Genomic DNA, 22,517 nt, shown 5'->3' with positions numbered 1-22,517 from the left:
CCGATGCTGGTCATCCACATTGGTACTAACGATACTGTCAGGTACCCCTGCAAATGATTCAAAAGTGACTTTGTGGCTCTGGGAGAGAAGGTGAAGCAGTCAGGTGCACAGGTGATATTCTCGTCCATCCTCCCTGTGGAGGGTAAAGGCCAGGGCAGAGAAGCTCGCATCCTGGAGATGAATGCATGGCTACATGGATGGTGTCGTCGAGAGTGTTTTGGCTTCCTGAACCATGGGATGATCTTCTAAGGGCTGTTGAGCAGGGATGGTATGCATCTTTCAAAGAAGGGAAGAAGTGTCTTTGCCAGCAGGCTGCCTAATCTACTAAAGAGGGCTTTAAACTAGAAGTGATGAGGCAGGGTGATCAAAGCTCCCGGGTGAGTATAAGCCCTCAGATAAGTAAATCACTTAATACCTCTACACAGATGGGAAAAGGGGCCATGTCTGGAAAGTAGTATATACTAATGCTCAAAGTATCTGGATCTAGAAGCTGTGATGGAAGAAGAGGAGTTGGATATAATGGTGATCATCGAGACATGATTCACAGAGAACCATGACTAGGATGTATCAGATATTGGGTTGTATCAATAGAAGTTTCGTCAGCCAAAAGTCTGAAGTCATAATGCCGTTGTACAGGGCCATGGTGAGACCTCATCTGGAGTACTGTGTGCAAAACTGGAGGCCACATTACAGTAAAGATGTGCGCAGAATTGAATCGGTTCAGCGGACAGCCACCAGGATGATCTCGAGGCTCAAGGGTCTCTCGTACGAAGAGAGACTGAACAAATTGCAGCTTTACACTCTCGAGGAACGTAGGGAGGGGGGAGACATGATCGAAACATTTAAGTACCTCACGGGACGTGTCGAAGTGGAAGATGATATTTTCTTTCTCAAGGGACCCTCAGCCACAAGAGGGCACCCACTCAAACTCAGGGGCGGAAAATTTCATGGCGACACCAGAAAGTATTTCTTCACAGAGAGAGTAGTTGATCATTGGAACAAGCTTCCAGTGCAGGTGATCGAGGCAGACAGCGTGCCAGACTTTAAGAATAAATGGGATACCCATATGGGATCCCTACAAGGGTCAAGATAAGGAAATTGGGTCATTAGGGCATAGACAGGGGGTGGGTAAGCAGAGTGGGCAGACTTGATGGGCTGTAGCCCTTTTCTGCCATCATCTTCTATGTTTCTATGTTTCTATACTGGGCTATAATCTGTTCAGGAAAGACAGGGTAGGAAGAAAAGAAGGAAGAGTAGCATTATATGTTAAAGAACATATTAAAGCCACACAATTGCAGGATCTGCAGGGCAAGGAAAAGGCACTGTGGATCAATTTGGAAAGAGAGAATGGTGAACATATTTACATTGGTGTGATATACAGGCCTCCTTCACAGATGGAAGAAGTAGATAGAGATTTACTAGTAGACATTCAGAATAAATCTAAAAAAGGGGAAGTCTTGCTAATAGGTGATTTTAACATGCCGGATGTTGATTGGGGTATCCTAGAAGTAGAGAGATCATGGATTCTCTACATGGAGAACTGTTCCAACAATTGACACGAGATGGGGTCATACTGGACTTAGTGCTTAGAAAAGCTGTACCAGAGTGAACAGAGATCGATTTTCTTTTTGGATACCATTTGGCCTAAGGGCCTTAATCACTTAATCAGAAAATAGAATGGTGTGCGTTTTTCTGATTTTGGTTTTTGTTTTGCATGGTTTCCTGTGGAAGTGACGTCATGGAATACGGAGTCTTTAATCCAGGAGCCATTTTGATACCAATTGTGGACGGAGCTGGAAAGAACGAGAGCTTGTCGTGGAATTTTCCATGATGCAGCCACTGGTTGGCAAAACAAGAGCCTTGTTGGAAATACAGTTACTTATCTTCACCTCACTGCTGTGGAACATCATGATATTGGACGCAGTTAATTGTCATCAGTGAAGATAAGTACATTTTTTGGTCTCTTGTTCTGTTCTCATCACTTCATAGTTTCCTTTCTTGAAGTTAAAAGTTATCGCTGTGGTTCTCTTCCCCTTCGATATTCCTACTTCAACTTTGAACTTGATCATATTGTGATTGCTGTTTCCCAATGGTCCCACTACTTCCACTTCCTTTGCAGGTCCTCTTAACCCATTGAGGATTAGGTCCAGGGTGGCATTTCCTCTCGTTGGTTCTCTGACAAGCTGCTCCATGAAGCAGTCCTGTATAGCCTTCAGGGATCCGGTCTCCCTAGCGCATTTTGAGTTTCAAAGACTCCAGTCTATCCCGGGATAGTTGAAGTCTCCCATAACAATCGTGTTACTGTTTTTGCATTCTCGCCTCATCTAGGCTTTCATTTCTTCATCGTTTGCTTCGGTTTGCCCAGGTGGATGATAGTACAGGCCCATTTTTATCTCGGGCCCATTCCTTCCCGGTATTTTAACCCATAGTGATTCCAATTTGTTGGTCGTCGCCGCTGTGTCCACTCCTTCCCCTACTCCTCTTCCCTTCCTTTTTGATCTGTCGCCTTGAGCCTGTATAGGTATGTGTGACTCACAAATAGAAGATTAGATTAGATAAGTCATTGGTTTTAACTTTCTAATTTTTCTTCAATTTCTTTTGTATTTTAAATGATGTAAACTGCACAGAACTTCACGGCTTTGTGGTATATAAATAAATTATATTATTATGTTTCTTTTCCCTGTGCACAGTGGTGAGATGTTTCCCTGTCATTCTGAGTCAGCTACATGCAGCGTGAAAGAGCCACCGACGTGTTCTTCCAACAAGTGCCAATGAAGGCAGGAAGGAGGTAACTGGGATCCCCTGCTGCCCCGAAGGATTTCCTCCCATAGCTCCAACATCGGAGGGAAGTCTTCTGGGTCAACTTCGGTGGAGGGGGGCAGGTAGGAAGGGGGATCCCTGGCTTCGGCAGAGGGGGGCGAGCGGACAGGCAATATCCTTGGTGGTGGCGGCCAGTGTTCGCATACCTCTAAGGTTACATGTATCGCATGTTGAGAAGCACTGCCCTAGCCAAAGCATATTTTCAGTACATGGGACTTGACAGATGTCAATTGTGTAAAGATGTGTACAGTACTCAAGTGTCCAAATAAGTATGCTCCATTAGTTGCTGTTGTCTGGCTGGCCCGGAACTTCCTCTCCAATGTCAGAATTGGCATCGGGGAGCGGAATGCTGGTCAGTGCGACACTTCTGCAGGGAGAGCTTGGGGCAACGGTGGCTTTGGGGCCTGTTCCCCGATGGCGGTGGCAAACCTAGTGGCTTGGGGAATGACATTTTGTGAATAGTGGAGTTTTTTGCCCATAATACAGAATAAGAACGGCTTAAAAACTCATTGGGTTGCTGTCTGCATATTATTGATGGTTGAGGCCTTTTCTCCACTTTTGAGTAAATGGTTTTCAATGGGTACTTCCACCACTTGGCAAATAACATTTTTTCTTAGAATTTTGAATTATTTGTTATTACTGTTTTTGTTCTTGAGACGTTTAAATACCTACGTAATGTAAATGCGCATGAGTGGAGTCTCTTTCATTTGAAAGGAAACTCTGCAACGAGAGGGCATAGGATGAAATTAAGAGGTGATAGGCTCCAGAATGATCTAAGGAAATACTTTTTTACAGAAAGGGTGGTAGATGCATGGAACAGTCTCCCAGAAGAGGAGGGTGGAGACAGAGACTGTGTCTGAATTCAAAAGGGCCTGGGATAGGCACGTGGGATCTCTGAGAGAGAAAGAGATAATGGTTACTGCGGATGGGCAGACTAGATGGGCCATTTGGCCTTTATCTGCCATCATGTTTCAATGAAAAACAAGTCATCTGGTATTGATGGTATTACAATTAAATTAATCAAAGACTAAAAATGTACCTGTTTAACAAATTCCTTTCAGTTCAGCGACTCTGCCCTCTCTCCATGTCAATGTAACCATCATCCACAACATGATGTAACTCCTTCCCGTCTTTCAACAATGTAATCTTCCTCTATAATGTGATGCTACATGGACCTCTTATCTTGTAAATCACCTTGAATATGTACTGGATAAGTGTGATTAAGAAATCCTGATTAGATTAGAAGGTGCTATCATGGCCCTAACTCGACTGTCAACAAATTTGGAAGGAAAAAACATGGCCAACCGACTGGAGAAGGTCACTGAAGAAAGGTAATGCCAAGGACAATTGCATTAATTTCACACGCAAGCCAAATACTGCTGAAAATAATACAACGAAGGCTTCAAACATACATTGAGCAAGAACAACCTGAAGTTCAGGCTAGTTTCAGAAAAGATGGAGGAAGGAGTGGCCTAGTGGTTTAAGCTACAGCCTCCGCACCCTGGGGTTGTGAGTTCAAATCCTGCGCTTAATCCTCCATTGCCCCAGGTACCTTAGATAGATTGTGAGCCCACTGGGACAGATGGAGAGCTTGCAAAGACTACTACTACTACTATGCGCAGATGACTACTATCCGATGCTGGTCATCCACATTGGTACTAACGATACTGTCAGGTACCCCTGCAAATGATTCAAAAGTGACTTTGTGGCTCTGGGAGAGAAGGTGAAGCAGTCAGGTGCACAGATGATATTCTCGTCCATCCTCGCTGTGGAGGGTAAAGGCCAGGGCAGAGAAGCTCGCATCCTGGAGATGAATGCATGGCTACATGGATGGTGTCGTCGAGAGTGTTTTGGCTTCCTGGACCATGGGATGATCTTCTAAGGGCTGAGTACCTGATTTTAAATCACTTAGATATCCTTGATAGGCAGTATATAAATAACCTTAAATAAATAAACAAACATTATTGCCAATGTTAGATGTATACTGTAGAAGAGTAAAGAATACCAAAAGCCCCTATACTTTCATTGACTACAGCAAAGCTTTTGACTATGTAGAAATCATGATACACTATGGAGAACTCTAGCACAAATGGGAATATCCAAACACATATCTCAGCTGATAAAGAGCCTCTACGAAAATCAAGATGCTGCAGTGAGAACAGAATATGGCAACACTGACTGGTTTCCAATAAAATGTGGCATCAGGCAAGGATGCATCTGTTCAACCTTTACCGTGAAGCCATCTTCAGAAAAGCAAATTTGGAAGAAGAGAACATTGGTTTCAAAGTTGGTGGCCGAAATATAAACAACCTGCGCTATGCAGATGATACAATGCTCATCACCAGCAGCAAAGAAGACATGTATCTACTGAGAAAAGTCAAAGCCGAAAGTCATAATATGGAATTAGAACTGAACATAAACAAGACGAAGATCACGAACAAGGAAAATGATGACGATTATGAGCTTGAAGGTGACAGAATAGAAGTTGTAAAGGATTTCAATCCCCGGGCAAAGAAACAACTAGCAGGGAAGAAATACTTTGCAGAATAGCACTGTGTCGCTCTTCAATGAAGGCTCTTGACAAAGTATTCAAAGGAAGGAAATAGTACTCCAACAAGATCAGACTTGTCTACGTACTCATTTTCTCAGTGGTCAATTACAGATGCAAAAGCTGGACACTACAGAAACAAGATTGACTCTTTTGAGCTTTAGTGCTGGAGAAGGATTTTGTGTGCCGTGGACCACCAAAAGAATTAACAAATTGACTCTGGAAGAGATCAATCTTAAGAAAATTAAAGAAAACCCCCAATAGCTGGTAGATTAAACTGCAGGAAGAGCTATTGGACCAATCATCACTCCCCCACCCCTTCTTTGGCCAATATAAATTCCAACAATTGTTTTGGTTCAAAAAAATAGAAAATTGTTCCCCTGTAGTTAAACACAGCATTTCACAACAAATTTCAAAATAAAGGATGCACCCAGCGCCAAAACCCTGGATTTATAAAGCAGGAAATATTTTCTCCTCTTCTGTGTCACTTGAGATATATCTGGAAATATTTGAATTGTCGAACCAAAAAAATATATCATTCATATGTCTAAAGTAAGTTTGAAAAATTAAATCTCTGTCAAACTCCAGGGCAAATGTCACTAACAGTAGATCTTTCCGTTATTACTTCTAGAGAGTTCTCCAAAACGTTTGTTACATTCATTCCACCTTTTTCCGCTGCTACTACTTCAATAGGAGTAGAACTATCATGTTTGTTCCCGAAAGATATGTACTGAGCCCCGGTAATGGGTAGTAGGTTTTCCTGTGGAATCATCAAAATTTCCTTCAGGTATTTCTGAACCATTTCGACTGTAGATATTGGAGATTTAGGAAAATTTAGCAACCTTACGTTATTTCTTCTCTGCTTATTTTCCATATATTCCAATTTATTTTGAATAAAAGATCTTTCTTTGACAATCTCTGTTTCTACAGTTTTTATTTGATTAATCTGTTCTTCATGTCTCTTTATATCCTCTCCTTGTTCTTTTAACATTTTCTCATGGACGATGGCTCTAAGGGGGCGGTCCAAGATGGCGGCGTAACTAGCATGTTGCTGGCGAGTCTCTGACCTTTTTTCCTCAACAAAATGCCGCATACCAAAAGGAAGGGCTTAGTTTGGTCTGTTCCCTCACTGGCCGGAACTTCTACACCCCTGCGACAGACCCTGCTGGATTTTACCGCTAGAACTCCTCTCCAGCAATTAGAAAATTATAACAGACGATTGAACTTGAGACTGTTAAATTTCCCAAGGATGGTAGAAATTTCTTCTGTTGAATTGTTCAAGAACTATTTGGTTCAAATTCCTCCTTTGAATAAGATTTATTATTTACCTGGTCCTATTAAGAAATTAGGGAGTAAAACACCAGCAGTAAATCAAGGACCTTTACCTCAAACCTCAGAAATCCTGGAAACATCCACTACAAAGATTGAGGAAAGAGCTACCTTGCTCATTTCATCTTAATGCTGTATTGAAGCTTTATTTTCGTAAAGCTCAAGCTTCTTTTATGGGACAGCGTATTTGGATTTATCCTGACGTTAATAAAGAGACACAAGAAAGGAGAAAATTGAGGCAAGAAGTGAAAGATCTTGGAGCCACTTTCCAATTGGTTTACCCTTGTAAATGCCTCATTAAATACTTGGGGACAAAATATACTTTTTTTGTTCCAGAACATCTTAGGAGCTTTCTAGACATGAAAAGCCTTTTTTTGGTTATTGTTTCTTGTTGTTTTAATTTAAAGTCCCTTTAGGTGGACTTTCCCCCACGGTCTTATTTGGGGTCTAAGAAGAAGTTCTATTGTTACTCTCTTGTCATTATTTCTTTTTGTTAAAAAAATCTTTTCTTCGTATTTCCTTAACAAGTGTAATGCTTGATATTATTTTCAAATGAATAAACAAATAAATATAAACATTTTCTCATGGACAGCTACCTGAGAGCTGACAGAGGCATAATCAGCCCTTCCCATAGTCATTGCCTTTTTGAGGTTGGAGTCTATGACTACAATAGCCCTCCACAGTTCCTCTAAATTTACTACTGCAGACTTAATCAACTCTCCAAAAGCCTCTGGTTTGAATGCCGATGTCTGGGCTCCAGCAGGGAATTCTCCCTCCTCTACTTCTCCTCCAGGGCTCAACAGTAAATCTTCCTCTTGGGTAAACTGATTTGCCACTTTCTCTTCAGGGCTTCTTCTTCCGGGTTGGAGAGGAATTCGCCCCTGGATCGGGCTAAGGGAAACCTGATCATCACTGAGGTTTGCCACAAAATTCAGCATTCCTTCCAAAGTTGAGGGAGTCTCCCTCACTTGGCTGGCAATTCTTCTATCCAGCATCATCTGTATCAAGTTCTTGGAGGTCCTGGTCACTGGAGGTTCTTTTCCTCTTCCCTATATACTTGGGTGCCGGTCTCATGCCTGGTCCAGCAGTGCGGCACAGCACCCGAAGAATAAAAAAAAAGGCCAGTAACAAACCCCCGCGTCAAGCAGTTCACAACCAGCACACAATCGGGTAGCGCACAGCCGCGAAGGTAAAGGAGAAGAGGGTTACAAGAATGGCGCTAGTGGAGAGCTCCGCGCCTAGCGTCTGTCCTCGACGCCATCTTGGATCCAGCCAGTGTGCAAGATTTTACACCCAGGATGTAGAATTCTGGCACTTGCAAGGATAACTTATTTGTGCAAATAGGTGTTTAACAACTAATGATTGGAGTTAATTGGCGCTATCTAACACTAGTGTGTCTCTGAAGGGCATGAGCGGGCCAGGGGCATAGCCAGCACTTTCACACTGAGTAGTTACAAGAGCCTTCGGCATGGTCCAGTAAAGTCTCACAGACCATACTCTGGCATTCTACAGCTGCAATTACACGTGCATGCCAACAGAGAGTTCACGCTTATGGCCCAGCATTTTAACACTTAATCTTAGGCCACCTTTGGAAAATCACCCCCAGGATTACATTACATTACATTAGTGACTTTTATTCCGCCATTTTACTCCTACAAATAGCTCTTGACGTGACTCTCTGTCACCAATTGTTCTATAAAACCTAACGGAGGCTGATGGAGGCCTTTCTGCTTTACCTCATGAGGCCTTCTGTCGGCTTTCTTTTTCTTCATGGATGAGGGAACCACCATCTTTTGGCTGCTTCTAGTGATCCGATTTCGGGATGCTTTCTTCACAAGGTGTCTCCTGAGCCCAGGGTTATTTTCAAAGCGGTGACCTGTGAGTAAAACACATTAACCCTTTAGAGGAGTTGGGTAACGAGACCTCATCTCACAGGCTGACAGTCACAGGCTACCTCACAATTTTAGGGTAAAGTTTTGTGAAGTTCACACTCAACTCCCTGTTACTTGAGAGGGAGAGGGGCTGGTGGATACAGGAAAGTAATAGTCAGGCACAAATATACTATAACACAAATTCTATAAATGACATCCTGATTTTAGGCAGCGGTAGGCATTCTACTGCTGTTTAACCAGCCAATCGGGATGCATGTTTTCTAAAAAAACAAACAAACCCCGAGGCAGACCACTTACACTTAGGGCGATGCATCAGGACACTTAAGCTCGCCCAAGGCTGGATGCGTAGGCATGGTTTCACTCAGAAGTGCCCTTGAGCAAGCTTAACCAGCCCTAGGCATCTCCCTAGAGCCACGATAGATGCATGAACATTTCAGATGCGGTCGCCAAACTGATCATGGCAAGAAAATTTCTCTGCTGCGATCAGCTAAGCAGCTGTAGCAGGAAATTGCCCCTCACCTACCATGAAGTCAGCCAGCAGGATGGATGCCCTCTCCATCCCGCAGGAACCCACGAACCCCCCCACGAAGTCAGCCGGCAGGAGGGATGCCCACTCCCTCCCCCCGGACCCCCAAACCCCCACCTGCAAGTAAGCCAGGCAAGAAGGATGCTCACTCCCTCCTGCCCTGGAACTCTCCCTCCAAAGTAAGCCAGGCAGGAGGGATGCCCATTACTTCCTGCACTACCCATTGAATCCCCCTGAACCCCAACTTACGCCTGACACCCTCCCCCAAGGCTTAGGCCCCCCCACCCTGCCTTTCAGGGCACTCCCGGTACCTTTCAGTTGAATGTCTGGCTGGAGGTATGCTCACACCTCCGGCCGGCCCGCCACTCCAAAATGGTGGGCTTTCCCCTTCTTGGTGCATTCTAGGATGCATCAGGGAGAGGCCTAAGGCTCCGATTGGCTCAGATGTCTAAGAGCCCTCCCAAAGGAGGGACCTTAGGCACCTGGGCCTATCGGAGTCCTAGGCCTCCTTCCCAGTGCATTCTGGGATGCAGTGGGAGTGGTCCAGAATCCACTCATCCATCTCACCCCACCTACAGCTGGACAGACTCCATCTCCAATCAGTCTGCATCCCCTCCAGGCAAAATTTTCTTTTTTCCTTCCCTCCAAAAGCTGAACCCCAGCACTCACTACTAATTCTTTGTGAAAACTATCTTGGAAGTTGTCTTGAGCTTTATTTGGAAAGAAACACTAAAATATCCAAGTGGTACTATGCTTTAAAATTATCAGTTTGTTTTACTGAATTTTAATGTGATGCTTGGGGTTTTGCCAGGTGCTAATGACCTGGATTAGCCACTGTGAGGATGAGCTACTGGGCTTGATGAACCATTCATCTCTGACCCAGTAAGGCTATTCTTATGTTCTTATGCACCTGCTTGTCTGAATGAAAGGAGGAAATATGCTCCCATACCAAAGGGAAGACCGCTCCTGCTCCAGTTCACCGCTGGACCACCAGGTATTTTAAAGGTATCCCGAGAAAGCAGGAAGGAGGTAAATGTTTTAACAGTCAGCTGGGACAGGAGGTGGATTGGGTCCCTCCTGTCCCGGCCCAGCGCTGGACTACCAAGTCTTACAGCAGGCCTGGTGGAGGCCTGCAAGGCATCAGGAAGGAAGGAGGATGAGAGGACAGGGTACACAGCCTGGCAGGACAGGGAGGGAGGGGGACAGGGTATAGAGCTTGGCAGAGCAGGGAAGGAAGGGGGGACAGGGTGCAGAGCCTGGGAGGGAGGGAGGGAGGGGGGGGCTGAGTGCAGAACCTGGCAGGGCAGGGCACTTGAATATTAACCACTGTGACAAATCTAGCTCTCCTGCTAGCTTTGTCTCAGGTTTAACTAGAAAGAGCAGTCAACCCCTATGCAGGAGAGCTGACCAGGTTGGCTCTGCCGATTATGAAAGCGCTGACTTCCCTTGTACTGACATTGATGAGCCAGACAGGGACTGCCAGAGAGAGTCCAAGACAATTGCAGGTTATTCTAGCAAGCCTGCTATTAGCTCACAAAAGAACTCAGGAGCCAGGAAACTACAGCTCCAAGAAAGCCAGAGTAATAGCAGGAAGCTGTCACATAAGCAGACACAGCTGCAGAGGGAGCTTTCTCCCTTCCCCCCTCTTCAGAGCAGGGAGGGGCGAATTGGAGCCTGCTAAAACAAGGCAGCTGAGACCTGGAGAAGGGGAGGAGCAGAGATGCTGGGAACATGTTCCTGAAAGGCAGCATGATTTCTCTCCCAGGCTGAATGCTGAGGAGCTGGGAGAAGAGTGGGAGATGGTGGATCTTTCAGAAGAGTCTGAACCCACCATTAAGAACCAGTTGGAAGGTTGTGAACTGATGGATATTGGTTTGGCCAGGGAACCTAGTGAGAGGTTAGAAGTTATGGACACAAGCCGAGAGGTGGGAAGGATTTTTGTTATTTTTTTCTTTCCTGTTTGTTTTGCTTGATGAAATCCTGAGACTAAGCTTATTTTGTGTACAGCAGAATTTTCTGTCTTTGAAAGCTAACCTCTGAAGCATTTTTGGTTATAGTGTTGTTGCTGTAAACTGCTAGAACATTTAATTAGGGAGCCCTGTTCCTTACGCTCCTCTCCACACAGCTGGAGACTAATTAACCACTGATAAGGTACTGCAGGGAACGTTAGACACTGAGGAGCTCCGTTTGTATAAGTTCCTCGACTGCAGTCAGCCAGTGTCAGAGTCCTCCAGCTTTAACAGTTTACTTTTGGCTTATGAAAAGTTTATTGCCATACAACCAGAACTATGTGTATGTTTCCTTACTGCTCTTGCCCAGGACAGAGAGCATGGCTGAACTTATCTTGACCCATTAAGGCTGGTGAAGAGGACTGAGCTGTAGAAACTGAAGTCCAGCCATAGTTTTGGTTCTTTTTTGTGCTTCTTTGTTTTGTCTTTTGATGTTGGAAATAAGGGTCATTCTGACTGTGATGAACCCAGTGTGGCCAGGTTGGCCCAGCATTGTATGTTTACTTTTTGCACCAATGTATTGGAAAATATTACAGCCTACTAAGAACCTCAGAGCAACCTGACTCAGGGTCAGGAATAAAAGTCTAACTTTATTGTTGAACCTTTTAGAGTGTGTGTGGTTTCCTTGCCTGCTTTCACTGTGGACCTTTTACCTATTGGTTTTCACCCTAGGCTGATGCCTAGGCACCTGAAGGATTCCCTAGTTGGAGGGAATGCGCTAGGAATAGTAATCGGTCGCTATGACCCAGGCTCGCTGCGCGTTTCAGGAGCCCGTGGGTTGCGACACCACCCAGTTTATATTCAAGTCAACCTTTTTTCCTCCTTTTTTTGGGGGAAAAGATCACCTCGGTTTATGTTTGGGTCGGCTTATATTCAAGTATATACAGTACTTTTTTTATAGAAAGAGTGGTTGATGTATGGAATAGTCTTCCAGTAGAGGTGGTGGAGACAGACTGTGCCTGAACTCAAAGCATGAGAAAGGCACATGAGATCTCTTAGGGAGAGGAGGAGATAGTGGATGCTACGAATGGGCAGAATTTGGCCTTTAACTGCCATCATATTTCTAATCTGTTTCTATGACTCAGCTTGAGAAACTGGACAGAGTCAGGCAGCAGTGAATTCTAACAGCAGATTCATCCATATAATTTCAACTGACTACGGTCAATGCAACCACCAAATGCAGAGGAGAATTTTCTGAGATGCAGCTAAAAGTAGCTGAGGGGTGGGAGGTCCGATGGATACGGCAGGGTTTGAGGGAGGGGATTCAGAAAATAACACATGTATTGACGTTTCAAATCTCTGACTACTTTGCATCAGTGGCAATTTTCAAAGCAAAGCTACTGTGGACTTTGCACTTTGATGAACACAGAAAAATCAAATGGCTTTTAACAGCATTGAACAAGCATGTGCGAATGGCAGCTTGAAATGGATGTACCTTTGTCTTTAACACAGGTGCAAAGTTTCCAGAGTTTTGTGCAAATGTCTAATCTAATCTAATCTTCCATTTGTGTATCGCTCATACCTATTCAGGCTCTAGGCGACTTACAGAGAGCAGGGCAGGGGGGAGCTTGTGCGAGGAGAAAGAAAAAAAGGAAGGGGTCGGGACAGGCTCTGTCGACAGGTAGGAGAGTCTGATGCATCTAGAATAAGATGAGGATAGGTTCACGGAGAGGCATGTGGACTCTGCGGTTGAATAGGAGGGTTTTCAGACGTGTGATTAGTCTGTTTTCTGATCATATAGCCAAGCCCAGCAGTCCACGGGCATTTGCCATCTAATCTTTCCATCTAAATTAGTGAAAACTGCCCCCAGATCCTGTTTAGTGTCTAATCTAAACAAGGTAGGTCATTCTGGCAAATCCCACAGCCTTCAGGACCCAGGACAAAGTTGTTGCCCTCTTCCAGGTCTGGACGAGTTTACAAGTCTCATTGGTCATGACGGGTCTCTTGCTTTATTCAAAAGAACTTTGTCCCAGGCTATGCTTTAAATGTTGCTGAATACAACAGAAACTGGAAAAACACTCCCCCAAAACTTGGTATTACACCCCTTAACTGAAAAGCTCCTCTGGAGCCTAGACTGTAGCTCACTGATACAGGAGACTGTACTTACAGGACGGGTCCCCTTCATGGCCCAGATGGCTCTTAATGACTTCCCAAAGATCGTAATCTTCGAAATCCAGAGCAAACTCTTCAAAGTCTTCATAGGCCAGAGTGTCCATAGTGCAGCAAATGTGAGATGTGCTTTCATCTCCTTCTTCTGGAATAATCCACATCACACCCTAGGCATCAATGTCTCAAAGGCAGAAGAACTGACAAGTTGTAAAAAGGTGAAGAAAGAAATCTTGAAAGTATGCAGGCATTAGTCAGGGCCTGTCAGCACTCTTGTTCAAATACTCACATCTCAATGCACGTACAAGGAGTGCCAGTCACAGCTACCCAGAAAGCAGCATTCGTCAATGCTGTATAAAACTCAGTCAGTGCTGTGCATCTCTCACTCCTACTTAAAGAGCAGCATTCATCAGTGCTTTCAAACACTCACGCCTACTTGAAGAGCAGCATTCGTCAGTGCTGTGCAACACTCACGCCTACTTGAAGAGCAGCATTCGTTGGTGCTGTGTAACTCTCATTTCTACCTAGAGAGCAGCATTCATCAGTGCTGTGCAATACTCACGCCTACCTACAGAGCAGCATTTGTCTGTGCTGTGCAACACTCACGCCTACCTACAGAGCAGCATTCGTCTGTGCTGTGCAATACTCACGCCTACCTACAGAGCAGCATTCGTCAGTGCTGTGCAACACTCACGCCTACCTACAGAGCAGTATTCGTCAGTGCTGTGCAACACTCAAGCCTAGACTACAGAGCAGCATTCGTCTGTGCTGTGCAACTCTCCCTTCTACCTGAAGGGCAGCATTCGTCAGTGCTATGTAACACTCACTCCTACCTGAAGGGCAGCATTCATCAGTGCTGTGTAACTCTCATTTCTACCTAGAGGGCAGCATTCGTCAGTTCTGTGTGACACACACACAGCCAGTGCTATGTATCACTCACTCCTACCTGAAGGGCAGCATTCATCAGTGCTGGGTAACTCTCATTTCTACCTAGAGGGCAGCATTCGTCAGTTCTGTGTGACACACACACAGCCAGTGCTATGTATCACTCACTCCTACCTGAAGGGCAGCATTCATCAGTGCTGGGTAACTCTCATTTCTACCTAGAGGGCAGCATTCGTCAGTTCTGTGTGACACACACACAGCCAGTGCTATGTAACACTCACTCTTACCTGAAGGGCAGCATTCGTCAGTGCTGTGTAACTCTCATTTCTACCTAGAGGGCAGCATTCGTCAGTTCTGTGTGACACACACACAGCCAGTGCTATGTAACACTCACTCTTACCTGAAGGGCAGCATTCGTCAGTGCTGTGTAACTCTCATTTCTACCTAGAGGGCAGCATTCATCAGTTCTGTGTGACACACACACAGCCAGTGCTATGTAACACTCACTCCTACCTAAAGAACAGCATTCATCAGTGCTGTGCAACACTCACGCCTTTCTACAAAGCAGCATTCGTCAGTGCTGTGTAACTCTCACGCCTACCTACAGAGCAGCATTCGTCTGTGCTGTGCAACACTCACGCCTACCTACAGAGCAGCATTCGTCTGTGCTGTGCAACACTCACGCCTACCTACAGAGCAGCATTCGTCTGTGCTGTGCAACACTGACGCCTACCTGCAGAGCAGCATTCATCTGTGCTGTGCAACTCTCCCTTCTACCTGAAGGGCAGCATTCGTCAGTACTGTGTAACACTCACTCCTACCTGAAGGGCAGCATTCGTCAGTGCTGTGTAACACTCACTCCTACCTGAAAGGCAGCATTCGTCAGTGCTGTGTAACTCTCATTTTTACCTAGAGGGCAGCATTCATCAGTTCTGTGTGACACACACACAGCCAGTGCTATGTAACACTCACTCCTACCTAAAGGACAGCATTCACTAGTGCTGTGCAACACTCACGCCTACCTACAGAGTAGCATTCGTCAGTGCTGTGTACCTCACTCCTACTTAAAGAGCAGCATTCATCAGTGCTGTGCAACACTCACGCCTACCTACAGAGCAGCATTCATCAGTGCTGTGCAACACTCACGCCTACCTACAGAGCAGCATTCGTCTGTGCTGTGCAGCTCTCCCTTCTACCTGAAGGGCAGCATTCGTCAGTGCTATGTAACAGTCACTCCAACCTGAAGGGCAGCATTCGTCAGTGCTGTGTAACTCTCATTCTATCTAGAGGGCAGCATTCGTCACTTCTGTGTGACACACACGCAGCCAGTGCTGTGTAACACTCACTCTTACCTAAAGAGCAGCATTCATCAGTGCTGTGCAACTCTTCCTTCTACCTGAAAGGCAGCATTCATCAGTGTTGTATAACTCTCATTTCTACCTAGAGGGCAGCATTCGCCAGTTCTGTGTGACACACATGCAGCCAGTGCTGTGTAACACTCACTCTTACCTAAAGAGCAACATTCATCAGTGCTGTGCAACTCTTCCTTCTACCTGAAAGGCAGCATTCATCAGTGCTGTATAACTCTCATTTCTACCTAGAGGGCAGCATTCGCCAGTTCTGTGTGACACACATGCAGCCAGTGCTGTGTAACACTCACTCTTACCTAAAGAGCAACATTCATCAGTGCTGTGCAACTCTTCCTTCTACCTGAAAGGCAGCATTCATCAGTGCTGTATAACTCTCATTTCTACCTAGAGTTTCAAGTTTATCAAGTTTATTAACAAAATTTGATTAATCGCCTATTATAATCACTAAGCGATGTACATAACAAAAATAAAGTAAAAAGGGATTAGCAATTTAACAATAAAAACATTTAACTTGAACAAACATAGTTGGGAAGGAAAAGATAAAAGTTACAATTTTTGTTTGGGGTAGAATGAAGGAAATGACAATAGGTAAAGGGGAGTAATAACCTCAGCATTTATAAATATACTATGCTTTAAACATTAAAAGCATCTCTAAATAAATAAGATTTTAAAAGTTTTTTAAATATTAAAATATCTTTTTCATTACGAATATATTGGGGAAGGGCATTCCACCATAGGGGGCCTGTCACGGAAAAAATATCGGCCCTTCTTGTACCAATGATTTTCAGGGAAGGAACTGAGAGAAGATTCTGGTTGGAGGAACGAAGTGAGCGTTGTGTATTATAAGGTATCAAGAGTCTAGATATGAATTGGGGTTCGCCGCATGCTAAAGTTTTAAAGATAAGTAGGATTATTTTAAATGTGATTCTATGACTAATAAGTAGCCAATGAGAATCTATCAACAGCGGAGAAACATGATCATATTTCTTTGCATTGTATATTAACTTTATTGCAGTATTTTGAATCAATTGTAATCTCCTTTTTTCTTTCAATGATATGTTAAGAAAGAGAGAATTGCAGTAATCGAGTTTCGATATTACTAATGAATGAATTAGTATTGTGATTGATTTAGGAGTCAGAAATTTGGATATTGATCTAATACGGCGTAATTTAAAAAAACAGTTTTTAACAGTAAGAGAAATATGATCATGATAAGTGAATTTTTCATCAATTAGAGGGCAGCATTCGTCAGTTCTGTGTGACACACATGCAGCCAGTGCTGTGTAACACTCACTCTTACCTAAAGAGCAGCATTCATCAGTGCTGTGCAACTCTTCCTTCTACCTGAAAGGCAGCATTCATCAGTGCTGTATAACTCTCATTTCTACCTAGAGGGCAGCATTCGCCAGTTCTGTGTGACACACACACAGCCAGTGTTATGTAACACTCACTCTTACCTGAAGGGCAGCATTCGTCAGTGCTGTGTAACTCTCATTTCTACCTAGAGGGCAGCATTTGCCAGTTCTGTGTGACACACATGCAGCCAGTGCTGTGTAACACTCACTCTTACCTAAAGAGCAGCATTCATCAGTGCTGTGCAATTCTTCCTTCTACCTGAAAGGCAGCATTCATCAGTGCTGTATAACTCTCATTTCTACCTAGAGGGCAGCATTCGCCAGTTCTGTGTGACACACATGCAGCCAGTGTTGTGTAACACTCACTCTTACCTAAAGAGCAGCATTCATCAGTGCTGTGCAATTCTTCCTTCTACCTGAAAGGCAGCATTCATCAGTGCTGTATAACTCTCATTTCTACCTAGAGGGCAGCATTCGCCAGTTCTGTGTGACACACATGCAGCCAGTGCTGTGTAACTCTCATTCCTACCTGAAGAGCAGCATTCGTCAGTGCTGTGTAACTCTCGTTTCTATCTAGAGAGCAGCATTCGTCAGATCTGTGTGACACACACGCAGCCAGTGCTGGGTAACACTTACTCCTACCTAACTCATTTCTACCTAGAGAGCAGCATTCATCAGAGCTATGTAACACTCACTCCTGCCTAAAGGGCAGCATTCATTAGTACTGTATAACTCTTCCTTCTACCTGAAAGGCAGCATTCATCAGTGCTGTATAACTCTCATTTCTACCTAGAGGGTAGCATTCGTCAGTTCTGTGTGACACACACGCAGCCAGTGCTGTGTAACACTCACTCTTACCTAAAGAGCAGCATTCATCAGTGCTGTGCAATTCTTCCTTCTACCTGAAAGGCAGCATTCATCAGTGCTGTATAACTCTCATTTCTACCTAGAGGGCAGCATTCGCCAGTTCTGTGTGACACACATGCAGCCAGTGTTGTGTAACACTCACTCTTACCTAAAGAGCAGCATTCATCAGTGCTGTGCAATTCTTCCTTCTACCTGAAAGGCAGCATTCATCAGTGCTGTATAACTCTCATTTCTACCTAGAGGGCAGCATTCGCCAGTTCTGTGTGACACACATGCAGCCAGTGCTGTGTAACTCTCATTCCTACCTGAAGAGCAGCATTCGTCAGTGCTGTGTAACTCTCGTTTCTATCTAGAGAGCAGCATTCGTCAGATCTGTGTGACACACACGCAGCCAGTGCTGGGTAACACTCACTCCTACCTAACTCATTTCTACCTAGAGAGCAGCATTCATCAGAGCTATGTAACACTCACTCCTGCCTAAAGGGCAGCATTCATCAGTACTGTATAACTCTTCCTTCTACCTGAAAGGCAGCATTCATCAGTGCTGTGCAACTCTTCCTTCTACCTGAAAGGCTGCATTCATCAGTGCTGTATAACTCTCATTTCTACCTAGAGGGCAGCATTCGCCAGTTCTGTGTGACACACATGCAGCCAGTGCTGTGTAACACTCACTCTTACCTAAAGAGCAGCATTCATTAGTGCTGTGCAACTCTTCCTTCTACCTGAAAGGCTGCATTCATCAGTGCTGTATAACTCTCATTTCTACCTAGAGGGCAGCATTCGCCAGTTCTGTGTGACACACATGCAGCCAGTGCTGTGTAACACTCACTCTTACCTAAAGAGCAGCATTCATCAGTGCTGTGCAACTCTTCCTTCTACCTGAAAGGCTGCATTCATCAGTGCTGTATAACTCTCATTTCTACCTAGAGGGCAGCATTCGCCAGTTCTGTGTGACACACATGCAGCCAGTGCTGTGTAACACTCACTCTTACCTAAAGAGCAGCATTCATCAGTTCTGTGTGACACACACGCAGCCAGTGCTGGGTAACACTCACTCCTATCTAAAGAGCAGCACTCATCAATGCTGTGTAACTCATTTCTACCTAGAAAGCAGCATTCATCAGAGCTATGTAACACTCACTCCTGCCTAAAGGGCAGCATTCATCAGTACTGTATAACTCTTACACAGCACTGATGAATGCTGCTCTTCAGGAAGGTGTAACACTCACCTCAACTTAAAAAGTGGTGTCAGTCAATATTAAAGAGCAGTGTGTCGTCAGTGCCATGTAACATTCACAACTCCATGTTGTATATCAATGATACCCATTCCATAGAGCAATACTCATCAGTGCTGTGTGATGCATCCCGTTAGCGTTGTATAATGCATCAGCTTCAAAGGGCAGAATCTGTCAGTACCATTTTAACATTCATACTCCCTCCAAAGAGCAGCATTTACAAGTACGGTGCAACACTCACACCCACTCCATAGAGAAGCAGTCATTTGCACCAAGTCACACTCAGAGTAACTTCAATGAGCAGCAGCCATCAATGCCATGTAACTAAGACCCTTTCCAAAGACCACTGTTTGTCCATTCTGCTTCACATACCCTCCGCAGAAATGTTCGGCTTTTCGGACCCAGAAGAGCTGTTTAGTTTTCAGGATGCAAGCTTTCCCCAAAAAGATTCCTATAGAGAGAAGTAACAGGATTTGTGCAGGGCACAGGCTGCCTGTGTTGTGGTCAAAAGCTGTTCTCTTCAGTGCCCTAAGTGTCTCCTTCTGCAGCAAGTGAAAACATCAATGCTGGATGGTCCACTCCACGTCCTGGGGGTGCAGGTCTGTCTTTCCATGACGTTTGGCTCGATCTGATATCATTAGAGGCACAGCAGCAGCAGCAAGCCAGATTTCTATTTATAGAACAGCCGAACCTTCTCTTGGCCCTAACACAAAGGCTTTAAAATAAGAACACAAGTGAAAGGTCAGAGCCAGCCAGACAAAAGCTGGGGTTCTCTCCCAATTCAACTTCCTTCAGCTGCTCACTCTTTGCATGAGTTCCTTCCGCAACAGCAAAGTAAAATAGCAGAAAGTGGACACGGTTCAGGGGCTGCACTGAACTCTGCTCTCTGAGAAATGAAACATACAGCCACTGAAAAAGTGTGGGACAGCAGAGGGCGCTGAGGAGCAGGAGCAGTTGTCCTCGATCTCTCAGCATGGGACAGCAGAGGGCGCTGAGGAGCAGGAGCAGGAGCAGTTGTCCTCGATCTCTCAGCATGGGACAGCAGAGGGCGCTGAGGAGCAGGAGAAGTTTTCCCCCCCCCCCCCCTCTCATATGAAACAGCAGAGAACATTGCAGAATGGGAGCAGAATTTCTTCCCTTGCCCCCTCCCCCCTGTTGAGAACATTGAGACACAGTAAGGGGGGGGGGGGGAGAAAGAACTGTCTATTTCCATCTGTCTAAGACAGAGAGGAGCCATTTCTGTATCTACATTAAGATGACACCTGCAGTCATCATCAGGGCTATTGTTGTGGTGTACAGGTGGGTTTAGTAAATGCTGAGTGGGTTTTGGAGGGCTCACCATACAATATTTGCAGGTTATGATGAGATGTGTACCTGGGACTTTTTAATGCGACATTCATAAGAACATGCCGCCGTTGGGTCAGACCAGTGGTCCATCGTGCCCAGCAGTCCGCTCACGTGGCGGCCCTTGGTCAAACACCAGTGCCCTAACTGGGACTAGCCTTACCTGCGTATGTTCTGGTTCAGCAGGAACTTGTCTAACTTTGTCTTGAATCCCTGAAGGGTGTTTTCCCCTATGACAGACTCCGGAAAAGCCTTCCAGTTTTCTACCACTCTCTGGGTGAAGAAGAACTTCCTTACGTTCGTACGGAATCTATCCCCTTTCAATTTTAGAGAGTGTCCTCTCGTTCTCCCTACCTTGGAGAGGGTGAACAACCTGTCCTTATCTACTAAGTCTATTCCCTTCAGTTCTTTGAATTTTTCGATCATGTCCCCTCTCAATCTCCTCTGTTCAAGGGAGAAAAGGCCCAGTTTCTCTAATCTTTCACTATACGGCAACTCCTCCAGCCCCTTAACCATCTTAGTCGCCCTTCTCTGGACCCTTTCAAGTAGCATCATGTCCTTCTTCATGTACGGTGACCAATGCTGGACGCAGTACTCCAGGTGAGGGTGCACCAGGGCCCGGTACAGCGGCATGATAACCTCCGATCTGTTTAGAAACATAGAAAAAAGCAGCAGAAAAGGGCTATAGCCCACCAAGTCTGCCCATTTCAAGTATCCCCTCCCCTGAATTTACTCCCTTAAAATTCCACATGCGTATCCCATTTTCTCTTAAAATCCGTCACGCTGCTGGCCTTTATCACCTGGAGTGGGAGTCTGTTCCAATGATCCACTACTCTTTCGGTGAAGAAGTACTTCCTGGAGTCGCCATGAAACTTCCCTCCCCTGATTTTCAGCGGATGCGCTCTGGTGGTCGAGAGTCCCATGAGCCAGAAGATATCATCTTCTGACTCGACGTGTCCCGTGATGTACTTATATGTTTCAATCATATCTCCCCGTTCTCTTCTTTCCTCAAGTGAGTACAGCCGCAATTTTTTAAATCTTTCTTCATACGTGAGATCCTTGAGCCCCAAGACCATCCTGGTGGCCGTTCGCTGAACCGACTCGATCCTCAGCACGTCCTTTCGGTAGTGTGGTCTCCAAAACTGAACACAGTACTCCAAGTGAGGCCTCACCATGGCTCTGTACAACGGCACCATAACTTCAGGTCTCCTGCTGACGAAACCTCTGCAGATACACCCCATCATTTGTCTTGCCCTGGAGGAAGCCTTCTCCACTTGATTGGCAACCTTCATGTCCTCACTAATGATCACCCCTAGGTCGCATTCCGCCGTGGTCCTAACCAAGGTCTCACCATTTAGTACATAAGTTCTACGTGGGTTTCTCTTGCCCAAGTGCATTATCTTGCATTTTTTAGCATTGAAGCCTAGCTGCCAAGTTTTTGACCATTGTTCCAGCAGCAGTAGGTCGTGTGTCATATTATCAGGTGATAAGCTGTTGCAAAGTTTGGCGTCGTCAGCGAACAGTGATACCCTTCCTCTAAGTCCTTGTGTCATATCTCTTATGAATAAGTTAAATAGAATCGGGCCCAGGACCGAGCCCTGCGGCACTCCACTGATCACGTCCGATGCTTCGGATGGGGTACCGTTCACCACCACCTTCTGAAGTCTACCGCTCAGCCAATCCCCAACCCATGTAGTTAGAGTGTCTCCTAATCCTATCGATTTCAGCTTGTTCAGTTTGTGATCCCCTTCTTTATCATTCCTAGCATTCTGTTCGCTCTTTTTGCCGCCGCCGCACATTACAAGGACGGCTTCATCGACTTGTCGATCAAAACTCCCAAGTCTCTTTCCTGGGAGGTCTCTCCAAGTACCGCCCCGGACATCCTGTATTTGTGCATAAGATTTTTGTTACCTACATGCATCACTTTACATTTATTCACGTTAAACCTCATCTGCCATGTTGATGCCCATTCCTCAAGCCTGATTATGTCACGTTGCAGATCTTTGCAATTCTCCTGTGTCTTCACTACTCTGAAAAACTTTGTATCGTCCGCAAATTTAATCACCTCACTCGTCATACCAATGTCTAGATCATTTATAAAGATTGAGCATGAAAAAGCAAGTAGATGCTGTGGTGCAAAAGGGTTATTATACATTGTGGAAGCTGCATACCATAAAATCATATTTTGAGTTTCCGGCCTTTAAACTTTTAGTTCAGTCGTTACTTCTAAG

At 45.1% G+C, this 22,517-nt stretch overlaps 1 protein-coding gene across 8 annotated transcripts in view; it reads right to left on the bottom strand.

The window, feature by feature from the left end:
• SLC4A3 (solute carrier family 4 member 3) overlaps positions 1-22,517 on the bottom strand; it is a 198,634-nt gene that overhangs the window by 154,410 nt on the left and 21,707 nt on the right. For 6 of the 8 annotated variants that reach the window (XM_033945913.1, XM_033945916.1, XM_033945911.1 and 3 more), the window contains exons 1-3: positions 19,315-19,557; positions 13,232-13,430; positions 8,434-8,573 (exon numbers count right to left, since the gene is read on the bottom strand). In XM_033945913.1, the coding sequence (XP_033801804.1) occupies positions 8,434-8,573; positions 13,232-13,394 (303 nt within the window). In that variant the 5' untranslated portion in view covers positions 13,395-13,430; positions 19,315-19,557. Of the gene's footprint in view, positions 1-8,433; positions 8,574-13,231; positions 13,431-18,936; positions 19,558-22,517 lie in introns of those variants that run through there. The other 2 variants (XM_033945912.1, XM_033945918.1) reach the window with 2 other exon arrangements.

Source organism: Geotrypetes seraphini, chromosome 5 (assembly GCF_902459505.1).
Source record: "Geotrypetes seraphini chromosome 5, aGeoSer1.1, whole genome shotgun sequence".
Lineage (NCBI taxonomy): Eukaryota > Metazoa > Chordata > Amphibia > Gymnophiona > Dermophiidae > Geotrypetes > Geotrypetes seraphini.
The sequence above is the reverse complement of the archived record's forward strand: the minus strand, read 5'-3'. Positions and strand labels throughout refer to the sequence as shown.